Below are 21,574 nucleotides of genomic sequence, written 5' to 3' on the forward strand. Positions count from 1 at the left end.
AACAATACACACATGCACATACATATGTGAATACAAACAACATGTTCATTAACACACACACACACATGCATGCATGCATACACACACACACACACACACACACACACATCATATTACAACAAAGAAACCAAATGCAGAAAAGATAGAAAGCTCTCTGCTGCAATTAAAACCTGGTCCTTCTAGCCCCTCTGCTCACTAGACAGAACCAGAAAGAGACCAGATGCCACAGGCCCATTCTTTATGGGTTAAACTGTGCACCACAGTCAAAGGCATAGTTTGGGGAACTTGAGAGCCAAGATGACTTTTAAGTGGGTTAAAGAATGTGGAACAAAGGCAGCGGGTGGTAGGTCAGGAGGGCCCTCTGGTTCCTCTCTGTTCCGAGCTGGAGTCAATTTGCTGTTCAAATGTTTCCCACAAGGGCAAATAGCTCTGAAAGTCTGTACTGAGGCTGGGCTGCCTGGCAACACAGACATGTTTTGGAGGAGCTGGGGAGGGGACTGGGGCTGGAGCAGGAAACTACTTCTTTGCTTCTTCCCAAGCAGAAAAAAAATTGCTCCTTTTGTCTGTTCCAGGAGAATGCATTTAAAATGACAAGCTAAAGAAAATGAAAACAAGCCATGCTTTTGGAGGCATTTGACGGGGAGGAAAACGGACGTCGGCAGAGAACACACGGGTAAATGCAGCTCCAGAATTTTCTGAGTTTTCTCTTAATATGCTGTCAATGCAAACTTGATTGTGTTTTAAGGTCCCCTCTGATAATGGGGTGTCTGAGAACAGTTCAGCCCTTCCCTGACCTCTCAGCTTTATGGCCAGTTGGAAACGCAAAAACAGAAATTACCAGGGTGATCCAGGTATCTGAAAAATGCCTTTGAGGAGTTGTGGGTATTTTTTTTTTCGTCTTCAAATCCTCAAACATGAAAGAGATCAGAAGAAAAAAGATGACTCTGTGAAATTGAATTATAACAGCATCAGGCAGTCCGCGCTCAGCAATTAAGAGGAGTGGATTTGAAGGTGCCGGGCTGGATGGAGGCAGGGAAGGGAGAGACCTACTTCAAACTCTGGTGCTTCCCCTCGGGGTACATGTCTGTGTTGCCAAAGGGTGAGGTGGTACTCAAAGGAGCCAGAGAACAGTGTCGGAGGTTTAAAAACATTTTCCCTGTGGTCGGGTCAATGCAACCCCATTCCTCAACACATGCCTATATGCATGTTCAAAAAGTAATATCTGAGGTTGCCCTCTGTCTCCACACCCATGCACATACAGGTGAGCACCTCATACACAATAACACACATACACACAAACACATACTAGACATACATACACACTTATGTATGCTACCCAATTACAATGCACACACACAGACACACTCATAATACAAACATATGCCTATACGTCTCCCCAATGCATGTGTAATACTCACATGCATACACATATATACACATGCATACTAACATACATATATACACCTATGTATACACATACACACACAAAACACACATGCACACTAACATAGCAGGAACTCACAGTCACACATGTATAATTCACATGTACACTAACATGTTCCCAATGCAACCCATCTGGGAACAGAGTCTTTGCGAGTCGTTGCGGCTGAGTGGATCCTGCACCCAATGACAGTGTCCTTTGAAAAGGAAGGCAAGGGGACCTGGGATATAAAAACCACAAAGCAGTGATAGGAGGCAGTGTGTGATGGGCAGAAGCTTAATTGAGTAATATGGCTACAAGCTGAGAGTGAGGACCATATATCCAGGGTCCTCCAGGACTTGCAAGAGGTAGCAAGGCGTTTTCTCTAGTGACTTTGGGGCACCTAGATTTCTAATTTCTGGCCTCCAGACCTGTGAGTGAAGGAAGCTTTGCTGCTTCTAGTCACAAAGTTTGGAGCCAGCTGTCATGACACATGCAAGGAACTCATGGTAACTTTGTGGGAGGGATGTGCATGCAGGTGTGCGCATATGTAGGTAGAGGCCAAATGTTGACATGGGGGTCTTCTTCCACCACCCTCCATCTTGTTTTTGTTTTGAGACAGTGTATTTCACTCAACCTGGAGTTCATGGATTCAGTTAGAAGAGCTGACCAGTGAGATCCCGGGACTCTCTGACCTGCCCCACCATGCTAGGATGACAGATACACTTCACCACACCACCCTACTTTTTCTGAGACTTCTGGGATCCAAACTCAGGTCCCCTTCTTATGTAGGAAGCACTTTTACAACTAAGCCATGTCTTTAGTCCCTAATTATTACTTCTTGGAGCCATGACTGGTTCTGGGGACACAAAAAGGTCACCTGCAGGTACTGTGTCTCTGCTGTGACACCTGGAAAGTGACTGATACCTGTAGTGGTGGTTGGTTTAGCACAACTCGGAGTCACCTGGGAGGAGAATGTTCTCAAAATAATGTTTTATTTTAAATTATGTGAATGTGTGTGCTTATGTATGTATGTATGTATGTATGTATGTATGTATGTATGTATGCATGCATGCACTCATGAGTACAGGTGCCTGCAGAGGCCAGAAGAAGGTGTCAGGTCATCTGGAGCTGGAGTTACAGACAGGTGGGAGCTACCATGTTGGTCCTGGGAACTGCACTTATGACCTTTGCAAGATAACTACTGGATAATTTCTCTAGCTCCATGGAAGAGATCCTTAATGAGGAATTATCTAGATCAGAGTGTCTTATGGGCATGGCTGTGGGTGAATTGTCCAAACGACATAGGAAAACTTAGCCCATTATGGGCGGCATCATTCCCTAGTCAGAGTATCTTGAACAATATAAGAAAAGAGAAAGCCAGGTAAGAGCAAGTAACACATTTGGTTATCCCTTATGCTCTTGACTGTGGATTTGATATGACTAACTGTGCAAGTTCCTGGCCCTGACTCCCCAAAAATGATAGACTGTAAACCTGGAATTATAAGCCAAATAAATCCTTTCTTTTTCTAACTTCCTTGTCAGGATATTTTATCACAGAAACAGAAATGAAACCATAATACTTCCCATTTCTAGCTTGTCTTTAAAGCCACAGAGTCTGGCAGTAAACTTTCCATTTGTCACCAGTTGCTGGGGCTGTCAAGTGGCCAATTCCTTTAGAAGCAGCATCTGAGCCTCCAAGGCCCGTAGCTCCTGCTCCTTTCAGCTCCAAGGGTGTGATATATACCCTAAAGTTGGCCACTGTGGGCAGGCTATCGGATTTAGAGCTGTATAATGTACTCACAATCCTCATGACTGTCTAATCCAGGATCCTTTACCAGCCCCGGAGGCTGACAATACTCCCTTTCACATTATATGTCCTGGTCACTGATAACTGCCTCTTTCTGATCTGCCTGTGCAAACATGTCATGCAAGTGGAATGGCAGACACTAGAGTCATTTTATGTGGCTTCTCTCAGCATCCTATGTTCGAGGTTCTCCTACACAATGGCATGTATGATTTAATTGCTTTTGAGGGCTTAACTCTCTCCTACTAAACAGGTACCTAACATTTGCTAACTCACCCAGCAGCTGATGGGTGGGATTTTGTGGCCTGCCTGGCTATGATTAGAATGTTTCTGTGTACATTTGTGTCCTGCATGCCATTGTTGTATGATCCTAGTGTTAGAACACTGGTGGGGTCTGGTGACTGGGCCCTTTGGTCTGGCTGGTTACAAACTAACACTACTGGAATAACCTTCCCTAGTCCTCATAAAGGAGGTGCGACCCAGCCTCAGTGCCATTAGTCAGTTAAGCTCTTAGAAAGTAACTCAGCACCCCTGTTTGGGAACTGATACTCTTCCGGTCCTCTTGTCTATTAAGACACTTGGTGTATCTCCTTAATCACTTTCCTGCACTCATCCTTTGTATTTATTGACTGGAACATTCTGAGAACATACTGCAGTTGGGATTGGTTTTATTTGTTTATTGAAACATGTTTAGATTATACTGAGGCCAGGTTGACTTGGTCAGGGACTAGAGTCACTGAGTTTGGTGACTGTGCCCCACTCACCAGTCACAGAAGTCACAGCTAGTGATTCAGTCATCAGTGTTCTATACAAGAGTGGGGGTTGGAAGGGACATAGCACCCATCTCAGGCTACTGCATCCTCTCCCATTTTATGGTCCCAGCTCTGCATGACAAAGCTATGAATGTCTTCTGAGATATATATATATATATATATATATTATACATATATATAGATATAGAGATAGATATAGATAGATATAGATAGAAGTAGATATACACACATATATCACATATACACACACATATATATCATACCCTATACATTTATATATTACATATAAATTATATGTGATATAATATACAATGATGTTATATAATATATTAAATATATGCTATAATATATTCTATATAAGGTATATAGAATATATTTTATATATTTATTTTGTATATTTAAGTTATACTTAATTTATATTTATGGTGTATACTATATTCATTATATATTATATATTCATATTTATTATTTTGTACTGTTTATTTTTATTTTATATTATTCATTATAACTATAAATATTATAGACTATATTAATCCAATAAATTATATATTAATATATGAGTAAATACATTTAATATATTTAATTTATTATATGTTATATAAATATATATTAAAGCAGAGTTACCCTATAGCAAGGTGACAATGCCCCTGTTAGACACCAGAGAGCCCAGTACCAAGAATGGGTTACATCTTTTGGATATATTGGCCAATAAAATTGACAGACATTTCACACATCACAGGTTATTGCCAACACGCCTGATTATCCTCAAGAACTTGACAGTAAGAGCCTGTTTCTGAAGACACCACACACTTGAGTGATGCGAGAACATGGAGAAATCAAGCAGGTATTCACCAGGAAGCTTCATTCCTACTGGATAGCTTTCAGAATGCTAGAATGTCTATGACGGGCAGAGAAAAGTAACCATCAATCTTACCTAGCTGTGATCAGCCTGGCAAAATACACCCATTATTCTAATAGTGATACCCACATTAGGGATATAACCAATCACTTTCTGCTTGGATTTAGGACCCACTCCAAAAAGATAAAAGCCCATACTTGGTATCATGACTGGGGTCAGGAATCTGTATATAAACAAGCCAAAGGCCCTAAGAAGAACCTACTGGTAATACTGTTAAATGGACAGATTATTAACTCACCTCTTAATAATTTATCCCATAGATTACTAAAGCTTTCAACTCTCATCAGAGAAGTTTCTTTCTGCATTAGATAGAGAGACCCACAACAGGTCAGAGTTCAGAGATTAAGGGACTGTGGGGGCTCAGACATAGATGGGACACAGATATCACATCCTCTTCCTCCGAGGTTCAGGCTCACTGAGGAAGAGGCAGAAAGATTGTAGGAACCAGAGGCAGCGGGTGACCACAGAGAAACTGTTTTCAGGACACAGCGGGGCAGTTGCACGTGTGAACTCACAGTGGTTATGATAGCATACACAAGACCTTTGCAAGCTCAGGCCAGACAAAATCCCAGCCTGGAGGTGGGAACAAAGTCCCACCTTAGGTGAGGAGCTAGGTAATTAATAGCTGCTGGGAGAGGAAGAAAGGACTTGCTCTAAAAGTGTAGCCCTTTATAGGCTGACTATGCTCTAGTGCTCCAGTGGAAGAACATACACACACACACACACACACACACACACACACACACACACACACACGCGCGCGCGCGTGTGTGTGTGTGTGTATTAAATGGAATTTAAGAAAAGGACAATAGAAAATTGGGTGACTGGGGATAGACTTGTGAGAGGGAGGTTAATGTGATCAAAATATAGTGTATGAAATTCTCAAAGACTTAACAATTAAGAAATCCTCCTGGGGTTGGGGCAGCCAAGAGCACATGGTGCTCATCCAGAGGATTCAGGTTGGGTTCCCGGTAACCACTTGGTGGTCCCAAATATCTGTTCCAGGAGACCTGATGCCCTCCTCTGATCTGCATGGTCTCTAGGCATAAACCTAGTGAACACACACACACACACACACACACACACACACACACACACACACAGGCAAAGTATTCATACATATCAGATAGTAGAAATAAATAGATCTAAAATGTTACATTTTTATAAAAAGTTTGAAACCCCAGCACCTACGTAAAAGTTGGCATGGTTGCTAATGACTATAGTCCCAGCGGTGGGCGCTAGAAATCGGTCAATCCTGAGAGAGACTGACCCTGTCTCAAGGAAGCAAGGTGGAGCGTGATAGAGATAGATATCCAATATCCAGTTCTGGCCTCTGCAAACATGACACAGTGGTGCGGGTGCACATGCATCACATACAACCCAAACATGTATCAATCAATCAATCAGTCAGTCAATCAATCAATCAATGAATCAATGACTTGGAGAATGCAAGCCTTTCATTTGCTTAAGAGTGAGCTTTACATACCTGTTCTTGAGATGTTAATGGGGGGGGCATGGAGAACTAAGCTCCCCCTAAGTGATACTGAGCATGGGGGACACCTTCCTACACTGAACATCTCACATGCATACAGCAGTTTCCCTGCCGAAGCACAGAGCCTTCCTGCCTGCCCTGTAAGGCTCAATGCTCAACATAACTCCATGTGGGATAAGTTATCTGAGCAAAGCTCCACCTTATTGGCTAAACGCTACAGTCTTCAAGGGTCTCTGGGATGCTCCCAGCTTAAGATGCCTACAGTCTCAGCATGCCTGCTCATCTGAGGCATATAATGTTAAGTACACAGGCCCTGTCATCCTCCAGGCTGTGTGGTAACTGTGCCCAAATGCTCTGGTCACTTCCTAGTCCAGATGCTCAAAGGCATAAGATCAATGACACAGGATCTTCCTCCAAACCCAGGGCCTGCAAAGAGGGCGTCCCACACAAGTGAAAGTCTCACATATCGTCTGTCCACTGGCTGCATCTCTTAAAGGAACATGGACATCTCTTCCAAAGTCTGCTTGTGGCAACTGGACTTCTTCCCCCTTTGAAAATGTCCTCAGACACGACTAAACTTGAAAGGGATAATGTGCCTTACAACCAAGTTTTCTGATCTGAATATTACACGCGACTTGGTTAAAAATATCAAATTGCGGCCTTGAAATTAAGGGATGGATTGAGTGACGAAGCTGGGCAAAGGTACGTCACTGGGTGACTTGGGGGAGTGCTGTAAAAAAAAAAAATGAGTTTCGTCTTTGAGATGGGCTCTCCCTGTGTAGCCCTGACAGGCCTGAACCTGCTTTACGGACCAGGCTAGCCTTGAACCCATAGAGAACACCTGCCTCTGACTCTTGCCATGCCGGAATTAAAGGCGTCTATTACCACGCCCAGATTTAAAATAAAAAATACTCGCAGAAGGTCGGAGGATGAGGAGGTGGAAATTGTTGAGATACTGAATAGGGGAACACGGAATGAAAGACCATAGGATAAGCTACCACATCGGACATTTGGTCAACTCTAAGTTAAGTATCAGAAAATCCCCCAAACAAAAAAAACAAACAAACAAACAAAAAAAAAAAAACAAAAGAAGTAATGGGTTGGGGATTTGGCTCAGTGGCAGAGCGCTTGCCTAGGAAGCGCAAGGCCCTAGGTTCAGTCCCCAGCTCCGAAAAAAAGAACCAAAAAAAAAAAAAAAAAAAAAAAAGAAAATCCCCCAAACGTCTCTATTGTTTATAATCCTCCTCACTTCATGATATTCTAATGTATGATGTTCCCTTTTTCCATGTTTTATCTATCTGTGGCATTCGTGTATTCTTTCTACGTGTTTGTGTGTGCACACATTTCAGCAAATGTGTGGGCCCATGGAGGCCCAAGGTAGATGCTGGGCGACTCTCCTCCATCTCTTTAACACCTTATTTACAGAAGCAGTTAATCTACCAACCCAGAGGTCACAAACTGCTGGGCTACTTAGCCAGTTCTGCCTTGGGCTCCCCTCTCTCTGTCTTCCAAGGCTGGGATTGCAGGCAGGATGCCCTGGCAACCTGAACTCCTGTCTTCCCACCAGCATGCCAGAGGTGTGACCCATTGAACCATAACTCCCAGCCCCCTTTCGCCCTTTAATATTTACTTCTTTATTTATCTATTTATTTAATGTGTATTTAGTGCGTATGTGCGTTTATATGCACCACACATATGCATGAGCTCACAGAAGCCAAAGGAAGGCATTAGATCCCCTGGACCTAGAGTAATAGGCATTTATGAGCCATGTATGTAGGTCCTCTGTAAAAATAGTAAGAGCTCTTAACTGCTCAGCCGTCTCCCCTGTCCCCTATTGTTTTTATAAGGTTTCCCTCCCCTGTTTCAAACAGTGAAGTTGGGGTTTTGGAAGGAGAATGGATTAACTCCAAGATAGAGTCTTAGACAATGCTTTTCCTCTTGGTCGATGGGTTCCAGAACTGAGACGTGTGTATATGTGCATGCATGCATGTGTATGTTTGCCCTCCTCTCTCTCTCTCTCTCTCTCTCTCTCTCTCTCTCTCCCCCCCCCCGTGTGTGTGTGTGTGTGTGTGTGTGTCTGTGTGTGTGTTTGTGTGCACGTGTTCGGTCTTCTGTACTAAGGAGCTTTGTGTCAAGTTGAAAGCCAGAGGACACATGATCTTTTCGTGTGAACAAGTCTTACCTCCTTGCATGAAGCCTGCCGTGATTCACGATTAGAAAGCTGTGAGTCAGGAAATGTGGACACAGTCTCCAAGCAACTCTATCACCTCCCATCCTCCAAAAGCCCTGCTTTCTAGGAAGACAATCCTTCCTACCAAAACCAGGGTGAGATGGTTATCCATACAGCTTGGGGGACAAACCTTGGAGTTGGAGAACTCACAGCACAATGTCCCTCTGAGGCTAAAACAGAACTCAATGAACTTTTATAGTTTTATAGTTTTTTTTTTTAAATCCGTCGGTAATATTCAATCTTTTTTATGTACCAGACACCGGTAGGAAGGCCTCACAAATTCAGAATCACTACAGACCTGTGGAGGTAGGTAATATAATGGAATTTATCTTTAAGATAAGCACATTGAGGCTGTGATACAAAGTCCTACATGTCACTCAGTCTATATGTGGCGGGAACAGAGGTCCTCCTCTATTGGGATAAAAAATCCAAATGTCTTGAGCCATTACCAGGCACACTGCCTGCTACCAGACTGCCTGGGCCTTAGATCCAGGTTGCACAGGGCGGGTCAGCTTCACCCTGAAGAGGGTAGAGGCTGCACTTCCTCAAGGGGAGAGCTATTTCACACCATTTTGGAAGACAACAAAGGTCATCTCTGATATGCCACAACTCCCTTGAAGTACTGTGGCTGCCCTCTGTCCCCATGCCCTCAAGGCGGCACTGTGTATATTCAATTTACGAGATCTAGAGACCCTCAGGCAAAACCGCGAACACAGATTTTTAGCTTGGTTACTTTCCCTGACCGGCTGGGGGAGGCGGACCAGGGCAGGTGAGCGAAGCTGGACCTTCACTCTAAATTCCCTCCATCTTGGCCCCATATATGGTTACTTGATAAGGTAGTGACACTTGGAGGAAGCCACAGACACAGCTCCAGAGAAAACTCCCCAAACTCATTCATTTCAGCCCCATGAAAGACATGGGTTTTATAAAGAGGGATCCTAAATCCTCAATGACACCCAAAGCAACAGAAAATCAGGACCCGAGGCATCAGCACACTCATAATCGTTAAGAGCTGAGGGCACAGAACTCAGTCTTAGGACATTCGGTTCACAAGCACTGACAAGACCCTGGGTTCTAGGTTTGGTTCTTGGATGCCACAGCCACAAGGAAGTAAGTATATTGAGCAGACAGAGCTCTTAGCCAATCATTACTTGAACCTGGAAGAATAAAAAGTTCCTTAAGAAATGTATCCAAATCTTTTCACTTGATTTCTTTACACGACACACACACAGAACAAAAACCTTTAAAAATAACCATCCTTGAAGAGAGAACACAAGAACAGGATGTCACTGAAGTACCAGATAGATAGCAGGCTGGCATTCTGTTTTGAAAACACCCCTGCCCCCATCCCCGAAGCAAATCATTTGACATTATAAATAAAAAAAAAAAAAAACAAAGCAAAAAGCAAAAGGAAATGTAACTGCAGCGATTATAACGGAAGACTGTCTTCCTCGCCATCAAAGTCCCTCTGGTTTGAATCCCTCACTTTCGGGAGTTACTTGAAGACAAGCCTCACCTCCCTTTCCCTATTCTGAAACTCCTAGGCTAGTTTGTAGAAGCCCTGCCTCCGGGCGCTTCCCCTAGGAGCGAGAAAGCATGTATACTGAGCTGAGCACCAAATCCCTCACAGCGAGAAGCAAAGCGGTCTGTGAGAGCTCTCAACTAGACACCCTGTGCGGAGCCCGCAGAGATGGAGGCCAGCTTCCCCAGTTGAAGCCCATCTTTCCGTTTGCTAGGTGTGTACCCCTTGAATCACTGAGGTACCCCAACTTCTGAAGGGAACCACGAAACCAATGAAACAAGACAGGTAGGACTCAATACCCTTTTCTTAGATACAGCCTGGAAGGCATCGATATTCCTGGGTGGGTGTAAATGTATTCATGGATATGCAAATTATGCAAATGAGATCAAAACGGAAATGAGACCAAAGACCCGACTGCTGCTACATTGAACTTCTACTTCACCCTCCCATGGCCCTGGGCTCCTGGATGGTAAAAGAGCTCCTACCAGTAGTCCCAGTTTTGAGGGGTTTTGCATGGCTTTCACACCCCCCTTTCTCCTGCAACAGGAAGTATATTTCCATTTCTCTGTGGCCTTTAGCCCACCCCACCCCCAGCACTTCCGAAACACAAGCCATTTACCCCACCCCCTCACTTGCGGTGGTGGGTCTCGCTAAGACTGTTAGGGCACCCACAGTGACGTTGGGGCGCCCACCCTCACCCCAGTGGGTCAACATTACAGACAGGGATAGTCAGTCTCTGTAACAGAAGGACGCATAACCTTTGGATCACTAGAAAATGGGGAAGAGGATAATCACTGCGTGGGACATCTTAAAGATTAAAAAACAAAAAACAAAACAAAACAAAACATAGAACAAAACCCAAGTCTCTTAAAGTGGTGGTCTCTCCCCAGTTCTGGGGACCCTGTCTTTATCTGAGAAGTCTATAACATTTGCGAGTAAAGGCACTGATCTTACACGGTTGTTTTCCTGAATTTTAATTCTTTAATTGGTAGAGAACAAACACAACCTGAGAACAGCATCCCAGCACATTTGGCTCGGAATCACTGGCTTCTGTATTAGGAGGCAGATCCCTGGGGAGGTAGCAATTGCTCCATCCCTTGTGTATGGAGTCAGATTTACTTTAGACACACTACAACCAGATGCCAGCCTGGGCGCCTACCTTAGGATGAAATGGTCCACAGTAGAGTTATTGGCGATGGTGACAGATGCGGTGACTATGTCTCCTTGCTTGACGGGCTGGGAGGGCAGCCAGATGACCACATTCCCATCCAGTCGCAGTTCGCTGAGCTGGGTGCTGTCCTGGGTTCGATAAAGGCTAATAGAGCCAATCTTCTGCAGGTGGGATGTCCTGTCCTCCTGTCCGTCCTTTCCTGGACGAATGGCATTGTCCTTCCTGGTGTCACCTCCGGTGCAGTCCCCTCGCTCATCCCCTGGCTGTACAGAATAATACAGTTCCACGGGACTCCCCTCTGACTGCTCCGTGGGCCTCCTGCGCCCAGACACCACCGGTGGGGGATTGAACCAGCCCGGCAGCATCTCCAGCTGGGCCACGCACAGCCCCAAGGCCCCGCCCAGCCGGCAGCTACCTCGAACCTCCCGGGTATCTCGGAAAGCAAAGATCCGAAGGCAGGGTAGCTTCTCGTCCCTGTGGTTATCCCAGTCTCGGCCCACGATGTGGAAGAGCACCTGAACTTTGGGATGGCTCGGGTAGACTTTCTCTTGGAGGATGTAGGCCTTCAGCCTCCAGTCAAAAGGAAACTTATTGGTTGGGCCTAGAAAGTTGGGGTTCAACATCAAGTCCAGAGGCATGACCTTTTCTGCAGAGTAGGGCCCATAGCTGACATTTAATATCGGGGGCTGCTCGGCCTTGTAAGTGAAGAAAGACTCCGTCCTGGACTGCAGGCTGGCATTCCGCAATGGGTCAGGGTTGGCCTCCCTTAGGAAAAAGGCGGTTTCGGCTCTGAGGACACGGAAGCTTACCGGCAGGTATGGAGGCAAGGAAGAGAATCTCTGAGCATTATCCATGACTCCTCGGCTTTCTATCACTAAGGAAAAGAAGGGAGAAGTTTAAGTCAGTTTACAGGCTTTTGGTATCTGGGCCGTTACTTTGTACAGCAATTTAGAACAAAGAGATACACGTTCTGAAGTCCACAAAGACCAAAGCTACCGAGTTCTTCAGGAAATAGCCAGGGCCTCCGGGTGGCCGACTAACTACTGAATTATTAGGTTCACCTGCAGAAAGTAGACTGACGTGTGTAAAACTGGGAGTTGGTGGCTTAGTGAAGTGCTTGCCGCGAAAACTGGAGGACCTGAGTTCAGATCTCCAATAATCTTAAAAACAAACAAACAAACAAAAAAGGCAGTGCGTGGTGGCTCATGGCTGTGGTCCTAGTACTTGGGGGACAGTAAGAGGGGGACTGCTAAGTCTTCCCGGATAGCTAGTCCAGCCAAACCAGTAAGTCTAGGAGCAAGAAAAATGACACGTGGAATAGAATAAAATCCACAAATAAAGCCTGCAAAAGAAAGGTTTAGTTGGAAGTAAAGATGGTCCCCTCAAATCCTGAGGCAAAAATAGAGACTTTAATAAATGCTGCTGGAGCAGGTGGGTAGACACGTGTGTTAAAAACAACAACATTAAATTAAATAACACTAGATCGAAATCTTACAAGCAAGATGAAACCTCAGGGCCAGAGAGGTGATACAGTTGGCAGAGTACTTTCTGCAGAAACTTGAAGCCCTGAGTTCAAGTCCCCAGTGCCCATGTAAAAGCTGGGGTTGGGGAGGCAAAGCTGGGAGGAACCCTGGGGTCAGTTTAGCTGCAATGGTGAGCTCCAAGTTTGGTGAGGCCCTGTCTCAAAATTAAGCTGGAAGGAGATAGAAGAAGACAGCCAATCCTAACCTTTGACCACCACACATATCTGTCTTAGCGAGTCTAAACCCTCAGGCACACATGTGCACACATGTGAATACCTCACACACGAATTCACAATCACAAATTATAATATTCAACTTTGAACGGACGCATGAAGAAGTAGAGGATGGGGTAAGGGAAAAGATAAAGAGAAAAGAGGATGGGGAACACAGCAGAGACAGAGACGAGGAGAGAGGAAGAAAGTCCACCTGCATTAGATGTGGTAACACTGTAAAGTATGAGGCATCTGGGTTAAATGTTTAGAAACGGGCTAGAGAGATGGCTCGATGCCCAGACTCAATTCAGATTACCTCCCCACCACACACCACACCACACCACACCACACCACACCACACCACACCCACACACCCACACACCCACACACCCACACACACACACACACACACACACACACACACACACACACACACACACACACACACGGCAGCTTACCTCCGGTTCTAGGGGAATACAGTGCCCCCTCTGGCTGCCATCGGTACTGCATGCACACAGTACACAGCAGTAAAAGCAAACATTCATACATATAAAGTATATTTAAAAGTGTGTGGAAATTCTTTCTACTATATTTGCAACCCTTCTGTCCACAATGTCAATGCCAAAACCATACATAAAACATATTAAAAGCTGTGTGGAAACTGTTTTTTTTACTATGTTTGCAACTCTGGTAGCCACAGGGTCAATGCTAAACGAAAGAAAAGTGGAAATATTCAATGAGATAAAAAGAATGTGAGAAAGCCATTTTGGCTTTATAGCCCTCATTTTTTATGTACAGATCTTGCCTGTTTGTTGGGAAAAACAGCAACGAGAGAAGCCCCCTCCCCCCATTATTTGAAAACCAGGAGCGGAAACACCTGTATTTATGTCTAAGGACTTCAAGTCCTCTGGTCATGTGGACCACTTGAGCTTGGTAAATTTAGTCATGAATCACTGAGGGCCATGAAGTCATTACTCTCTTCCTTTATGGCTGATGATAGAATCTTCATTATCAAAATGTGTAAGAGACCGAATAAGTCAACCACCCTCTGTTTAGGAGGGAGCCCTTCAAGGTCCCCAGGCAACTTCTGGTCCCCTTCATGATTCAACTCATGTGGCAGTCAGCACTCCTTCTGTCCTCAGAAGCCCACCTTTTGTCCTTTAAGCTTATTCAGATCTGACAACGTTCATTTGGCCTCATCCAAAAACTAATATTACTCAACCTATGTATCTTGCTATCTAAGTTCAAATCCCCAAGTTCAAATCCTTAGCACCTATGTAAAAGCCCTCGCTGGGGAGGCAGAGCTGGGAAGATCCCAGAGGCTCTCTGGCCAGCCAGTTTAGCTACCATGGTGAGCTCCAAGTTCAGTATGAGACATTGTCAAGGGGAAAGGCAATAGAGGAAGACACCCAGGACCAACCTTGGAGCACCACACCTACCTGCATTAGTGAATATAAACCCTCACACACATGTGCATACATGTGAATACATCACACGTGTATGTGTATGCCGAAATACCGCCTTAAGAAGCCGAGAGTCTCTGGGTCCCCGGCTTGCCTCTCAGCGCAGTAAGGATGGAAACAGCGGGGTGGGGGTTAGTCCACAGCTGGCACAGAATAAGAGATGGTGGATGGTGGACATCTGGATACTTGGATTCAGCGTCTGCAGCCTGAAAGAATTGCCTGCTGGACCCCCGGGATGGACTTAATGTTAAGAGCCCCAGATCCAGAGTCATGAGACAGTTAAGTCTGCGCATATTGGGGCTGCAAAGATTCCACATTAAGTCAGAAATGGGTGATACATATACCTCCTTCTATCTATCCCAGATGACTTTTCAGCCACCCAGCAGGCTGAGAGCCATTTGCTTGTCCAAAATGAGATTGCCCAGGAGAGCTTTGACTTTCAATGTTCAGGACACTGCTAAGGTCCTGTATGCTAAGCTGCATACAGGGCTCAAGATCATGAATGCCCAACTGCTACCTTGGCAGCCTCAAGTCAGTCCTCCTCCTTGCCTGGTCTTTGTGAATCCCAAGAAACCCAAAACTATCCTCCACTCATAGCAAAGAAGCTAGGAGACTTCTCTCTCCTTTTTTTCCCCCAACCTTCTTCCCTATGTCTTCTTCCAACTGAAGCCTGCACACACCCTAAGCATATGGGACACCCTGCTCGCTCTCTTCTGGAAGCATCCTTAATCCCTTCCCGGCAGGGACACTGGCAAGCACATCAAAGCTGCCTTTGGTTCTGCATCCAGATGAACTTGGGTTGTCAAGATGTCTCTTCAAAGAAATAACACTCTGTTCCTAGCCCAGAGGCCGTGTGCCGGGGTCACCAGTGACAAGGGCACCTTCGTTCCTTTCTCGTTAGCAATGGCTGAGCATCTCCAGTTTAACCCACTCAGTCCTGGTCGAGCTTCAGACACAGAAGCTTTGCCAAGGTACAGCATTCCAGGGAGAGAGTCCTTGGAAGTGTCAGAGCTGACTGTTTCAGAAACACAGTATTTTGCAAACTACCAAAAGGCTAATTGCCACATCTAGTGATGTTTATTTTCAAGTATTTAGTCTGGTCCAAAGAGCTCTTGAGAACTTGAAGTAGGAAAATTTAGAGACAGTCTAATTTGGGGGAAGATAGTGAGGCAAGGATTTGCAGACATAGCTGAACACGGGATTGCAGGGCGTCCTGGGTCTGTCGACAGATTTTCCCCATCATCCTTCACTCTTCCTGCAAGGGGAGGTCACCACCCCCCACCCCCTCCTGTGTGTGCACGCACATGTGCGCGCAAGTGCATATACAGGTATATGGGAGTTTATGTGGAAATCAGAGAACTATTTCAGGTGCCAGGATCTCACACTGGCCTGGGCCCTCTCAACTAATCCCAAGGATTTCTCTTGTTCTTGCCTTCCCTGAAACTGGAATTATAAGCAGCTACCACCATGCCCAAAAATTTAAACGCAGGCTCTGGGGATCAAACTCAAGTCCTCATGCTTGCCAGGCAAGGACTTTACTGACTGAGGCATCTCCCCTGTTCCAGGAGAGGGTAATTGTTCCTGCTTTCTTTAAAAAAAATAAAAACAAGTCTACAAGTAGCCTTTTTGCTCTCAAGCAAATGTAGAGCTTAGTCCCTGCAAGATGACGCTTGGGTGGACTTCCAATTCAAATCTTCCTATCTGGGGACTCTCTGTCTTTTGGGGTCACTCTGTATCCTCAACATGCAATATAGGGCACTAGCTCTGGTCTCCATGTTGAACTGCCCTTCTAGTTCGTGAGACTGAACCCAAGTCAAAGATATGGTTTGGGAGTTTTGGGTAAAAGCTAAGGGCAAAGACTTTGGGTCTGAAGTTATGCACATTTGATCCATTCGCCAGTCATGTGCTTGCTAGTGGACACACGGTTACTTTTTGTAAGCTTCTAGTTGTCAAGATAGCTCAGCTAATGAATACACCTGCTGCCAAGCATGACTGATGCCATAAGTTCTGTCCCCAGGACCACATGGCAGAAGGACATATCTAACTTCCAAAAGCTGCCCTCTCACTTCAGAAATACAAAACAAAGGAAGGAAAAGAAAACCATATAGGCTTCAGTCACACATATGACAAGAGTGTCAACACACACACACACACACACACACACACACACACACACACATACACACAAAGAAACAATCCTGGGAGGAATGCTGGAGCTTGAGGGAATGTGCAAGAGAGCTGGGTTATCCCACTGATGACGCATGAGCCATCAAATGAGGCAGCTCAGCCTCAGCAGCCTAGCCCAGGCTAGACCAAAGCTGATAACAGCCTCCAAATTTGGGGGGAGTGGGGGATAACCTGTCACGAAGCTACACCTGATGTCAAAGGCAGTAACCAATGAGAGTTAACTGCATCCCGGATGGGATTTTAAAAGCTTTGGGCTGGAACCTTACTCAGCCAGATCTTAACGAATATCCTCTTGAGAATATCTACATATAGATGAGGAAATGGGAGAATGGGGGGGGGGGGAAATGTGACTTTCCCCCATGCGATCTTGATTGTACCGATGCTGTTAAAATCCACACCAGTTGGCTGGAGTCAGAGGCGCACCCTCTCCCACCTTCCCATCACCCACACTTTCCCATCCTCCCCCACCCCCCACCCAGCTATGTGAGTATAAGGAAGTTCAGAGATGTGCATTATAGAATGCATTTAGCAAGAGCCTGGCTCCTGATGCGTGCCCAATAGGGTCGTGTTTTATTAGCGATTACTTTAAGGGTATCCGTGCAGGTGCATGTGCACATGTGTACACACCCAGGTTTATTTTTTACACTGGATTCTGGGGATCAAGTGCAAGTCAAGCAAGTACATGTCAAGCACTTTACTGACTGAGCCCTCTCAATCCGACACTTTCATGGCAGAAGCCAGACATACACATGCGTTATACTTAGCCACGATGTTAATAGTTCATAGTTTTTCTGACTGAAATAAATAATGTGCTAATACCAGTGGACTGGGTTTTTTTTTTTTTTTAAACTGATCTTTCTATAAATTAAAAAGAAAAAACAAGATCTCGGGACCCAAATAGATTAAGGGTTGATCAACATTTCTTGGTGAAGACCCAGCACGCTTTCTCATGATAAAATTGCTCAAACAGGGTGTTGGAGAGGTGGCTAGGTGGTCAAGGGCACTCGCTGCTCTTTCAAAGGACCCAGGTTCAATTCCCAGCCCCAACATTGGGAGGCTTACAACTACTTGTAATTCCAGTTTCAGGGCTCTGATGCCCTCTTCTGGGCTCTGTGGGAACTGCATGTTCTCGGCACATACACATACATGCAGACACTGACTCAAACACACGACATAAAAACAAGTACCTTTTTTTTTTTTTTTAAAATCTTCAAGGAACTATTCCGAAAGAATGAGAAAGCAACCATTCTCCTTCTGATGTGGTTGACTTCATTAAGCCTAAATCTCTCCAATAGGTCACCAAGGCATCTACCTATGACCCTAGTGACGGTACACATCCACTTCTGTGCTCCCAAAGACTTCAATCCTATGCACGTTACCCAAACAATCCCCTGTTTGGGGAAGTTTGAGTCCAGCTGATTAAGGAGCTAGAAGCATTCGCAACCTTTCCTGTATTGTCTTGCCTGTATCTCTTGACTGCACAGAACACGTTCCCTGAGCTCTGACCAACTTTCTAACCCCCTGGCTCATCAGTGCATGTTAGCATCTCTAGGGAAGACAGGATAAATGAGAGATCTCAAGGGTCTGAATCAAAGTCTCAGACAAGCCTCTGCCAGCTCCCGAAGGCCACGCAGAGGCACTGGGAGGCCGCTGACAGCTGTACCTTTCCATCCGGCCTCCACGCCACAGGCAGAGTATCGGCTTCTGTCTCCCTCCCTGTTTATCCATTTTCTTTATCTGTGCTTGATGTTGGCGGCAGGGATATTGTGTCCACCATCAGAGAACTCCAGTGCAAAGCCACCGCCGGAAATTGAGTTTTTGAGATCCCAAGATAGTGGATGTAGTTGATGCTCCTGTCACTTAGCATCCAGACAGAAGACCTCGGGGGAAATGACCCTGTCAGTCCACATGACGCACTGCCGTCACCACAAGGCTCACTCTCTGACATGCTGACAGAACATGGACTCTTTCCAGTCGATTCTCACTGGGCCTGGATGGGGAAGACAGGAAGGCTCATGCAGGTGGAAGGGGGGTGGGCTAAGGGCCCGGGATGGAAGGGGGATGAGTTACAAACAGGCATAGGGATCACTCAGGAGTGTAAGGAGGGTACTTTGGTCTAGGTGTGTGGGAAGGAGGCAGATTTGCCTGAATTGGGTAAGCAGTAAAAAAAAAAAAAAAACCATAGTGTAACATCATACAACCAATCACACGCCGTGGTAGGTTGCTCCAGTCAGCATAGATACAGTGGTGGTACTGCAATAGAATACAGTTTCAAGTTCCCCATGGCCTCATGACATGTCAGCTACTGTACAGTGCAGCATTTTAATTACTCAGACATCTGTGGAGATCCTGGTGTGAATAAACATTCCTCGCGGCAGTCAGATAGGGACAATACACCAGTTATAGGAAACACACATCCTTGATATTAACCACTATAGCCCTGGCTTAAAGATCCTTATAAAGCTCCTCACAATGAACCACTCATGACTGCACATTCAGAGTCTGTCAATCACATCACAGGGCCCGCCCAGTGCTTAGCATATGTCATCCGACTGTATGAGAACCCAGTGTGATAGGCAAGGGAACCACCCAAGGGCACGGTGGGGTTCTCAGAAGGTGCCCATGTCACTAAGTGATGGATGATTTCTAGATCCTTCCTGCTTTGAATTGAGCAACACCGGAATAGAATCTCCCAGAGTATATATGACCAGGCCAACTTGGATTAGTTTATTGTGAGGCAAGGACTTCTGCAGAGTGTTGAAGGGGAGTTCCAACTAAGAGTGACTGATTATCTGCCCAAGGGGACATGGGTCATACCAGGCATCTATCTATGTATCTATCTATATATCTATGTATCTATGTATCTATGTATCTATCTATATATCTATCTATCTGTAGTTTAACGTTGCATGTATATTGTAACATATAATTATTTTGCATTTATTTAATTATTTTTATATGACATATATCTATATCTACATTTATATATCTATATATCTATATCTACATTTATATATTTATATATCTATCTATGTGTATATATATATCTGTCTCTAGCTCTCTGCACGCACATATATGCCCCCTGCAAATCAAATATAGATGTCAAGAGCATTCCACAGTCAATGTGTCTACCTTATTTTTGTGACAAGATCTCTTGCTGAACTTGCTTGTGATTTGGACAGACTGGCTGGCCAGCGACCTCCTGAGTCCCACTTGTCTCTGCCTCCACAGTGCTTGGATCATAAGCACATATCAAAGTCTATGAGGATTTTTGTGGGTGCATGCTGGGGACTGGACTGAAGTCTTCATGTGCACGCGCAAGCGATTTCCCGAGTGGGCCATCTCTCCCGCCCCTGGAGACATTGCTGATGGACAAGTGGATGCAACCCGATTCCTCCTCCACCATCGCCTAATTTTTCTTTTTTAAATAAACCAAAATGGGGGAATGTTGGCATTCTGTCTAAGCTCCACCCCCACAGTTACCTGGCAACAGCCAGGTATGCCTGACTCAACATAAAAGGGGCTGCTTGGCCCCTCCTCCCTCTCTTGTTATTCTCTTGCCTCTTGCTCTTGCCCTCTTCCCTTTTGTCCCTTCTCTTCCCATCCCCCCCACCTCCCTCCACGTACTCATGGCCAGCCCTTACTCCTCTCCTCTTCTCTCATTAAACCTTTCCACGTGGAACCATGTTGGCCCGTTGTGTTTTGTTCGGATGCGAGCCGAGATTTCTACCCCAACACACAATGCTAATAAACACTCCTGGTACTCGGGGCAGTCCCCACCACAAGTTCCCATATTGTTATATCAGAGAAACCTCTAATCCAACAAGGTCCCATGGCGGGCGAGAAAGAGTAAGAAGCAACCTAGCAGGGACTTCGGCAGAAAGGGCTCTCCAGTCACAAAGAAGAAACACGTTGTGGTAAACATCACTGGCGTCACACAAAACACACAAGGAACTGGTGAATCCCCGAGCTATTGGTGACAGGAAGGAATTTCTATTTCTTGTGAGTGTTTGAAACTTTCAAGTCTCAGCGTCGTCAACTCCTCGGGTCCTCAGCAAGCCTGGAGATGGGGCAAAGGGTTACTACAGGACCATTCTTCTTCACTTCCCCTCCTCCCTATCTTAATTATTTTTCCTCTTCCACCTCCTTCTCTTCTTCCCCCTCATTCTTTTTCCTCCTTTCCTATTCGAGGCAGGGTCTCTTGTAGACAGGCTACACATCAACTCACTCCACAACCCTGAACGTCTGAATCCTTCAGCCTCTACACCCCGAGTGCTGGGATCACAGCTGTATCGGCACAGCTGGTTAACACAACGCTGGGTACCAAACCCAGAGCACCACTCATGCTAGGCAAAGATTCTCCCAACCGAGCCACATCCCAGCCTTTTTTCTTATTTAGAATCCATCTTTACTTCGAAGAGCTAGAGTTTCTAAGGTTTCAGAAGTACACACCACACACACACACACACACACACACACACACACACACACACACACACACACACACCATTTAAGTGACATTCATATAAAAAGAAATCACAAGTCCAGGAGTGGTGACTTCCCCTTCTGTGGCCAGCATGCTCTGTATCAGATACTGGCGGCTCAGCCCCATCCCCTTGGACACCTGCAGAAGGCATACTGGCCTGGCCTGGTGCACCTCAAGGAAAACCGGATCCTGAGCACCTGCCAAGTCACTGCAGCTTGCCCGTAACCCGAGCCAATTTGAATTTTTCCCTTTTCCCATTTCTGATTTATTAACATTCCTTGGCTGCAGGACTTCTCCCTCCGCTAAATATGCCTCATTGTTTCTTTTCTCTTGAAACAAAAGGTACCTTGATAAGTGGATTATTTGATT

General features: G+C 45.4%; 1 protein-coding gene across 2 annotated transcripts in view; it reads right to left on the reverse strand.

Moving 5' to 3' along the window:
* Positions 1 to 21,574, reverse strand: part of Tmem132c (transmembrane protein 132C) — a 321,460-nt gene that overhangs the window by 193,185 nt on the left and 106,701 nt on the right. For both annotated transcript variants that reach the window (XM_002727968.7, XM_039090106.2), the window contains exon 2: positions 11,323 to 12,208. In XM_002727968.7, the coding sequence (XP_002728014.2) occupies positions 11,323 to 12,208 (886 nt within the window). The remainder of the gene's footprint in view (positions 1 to 11,322; positions 12,209 to 21,574) is intronic.

The sequence above is a fragment of the Rattus norvegicus genome, chromosome 12, assembly GCF_036323735.1.
Source record: "Rattus norvegicus strain BN/NHsdMcwi chromosome 12, GRCr8, whole genome shotgun sequence".
Classification (NCBI taxonomy): Eukaryota; Metazoa; Chordata; class Mammalia; order Rodentia; family Muridae; genus Rattus; species Rattus norvegicus.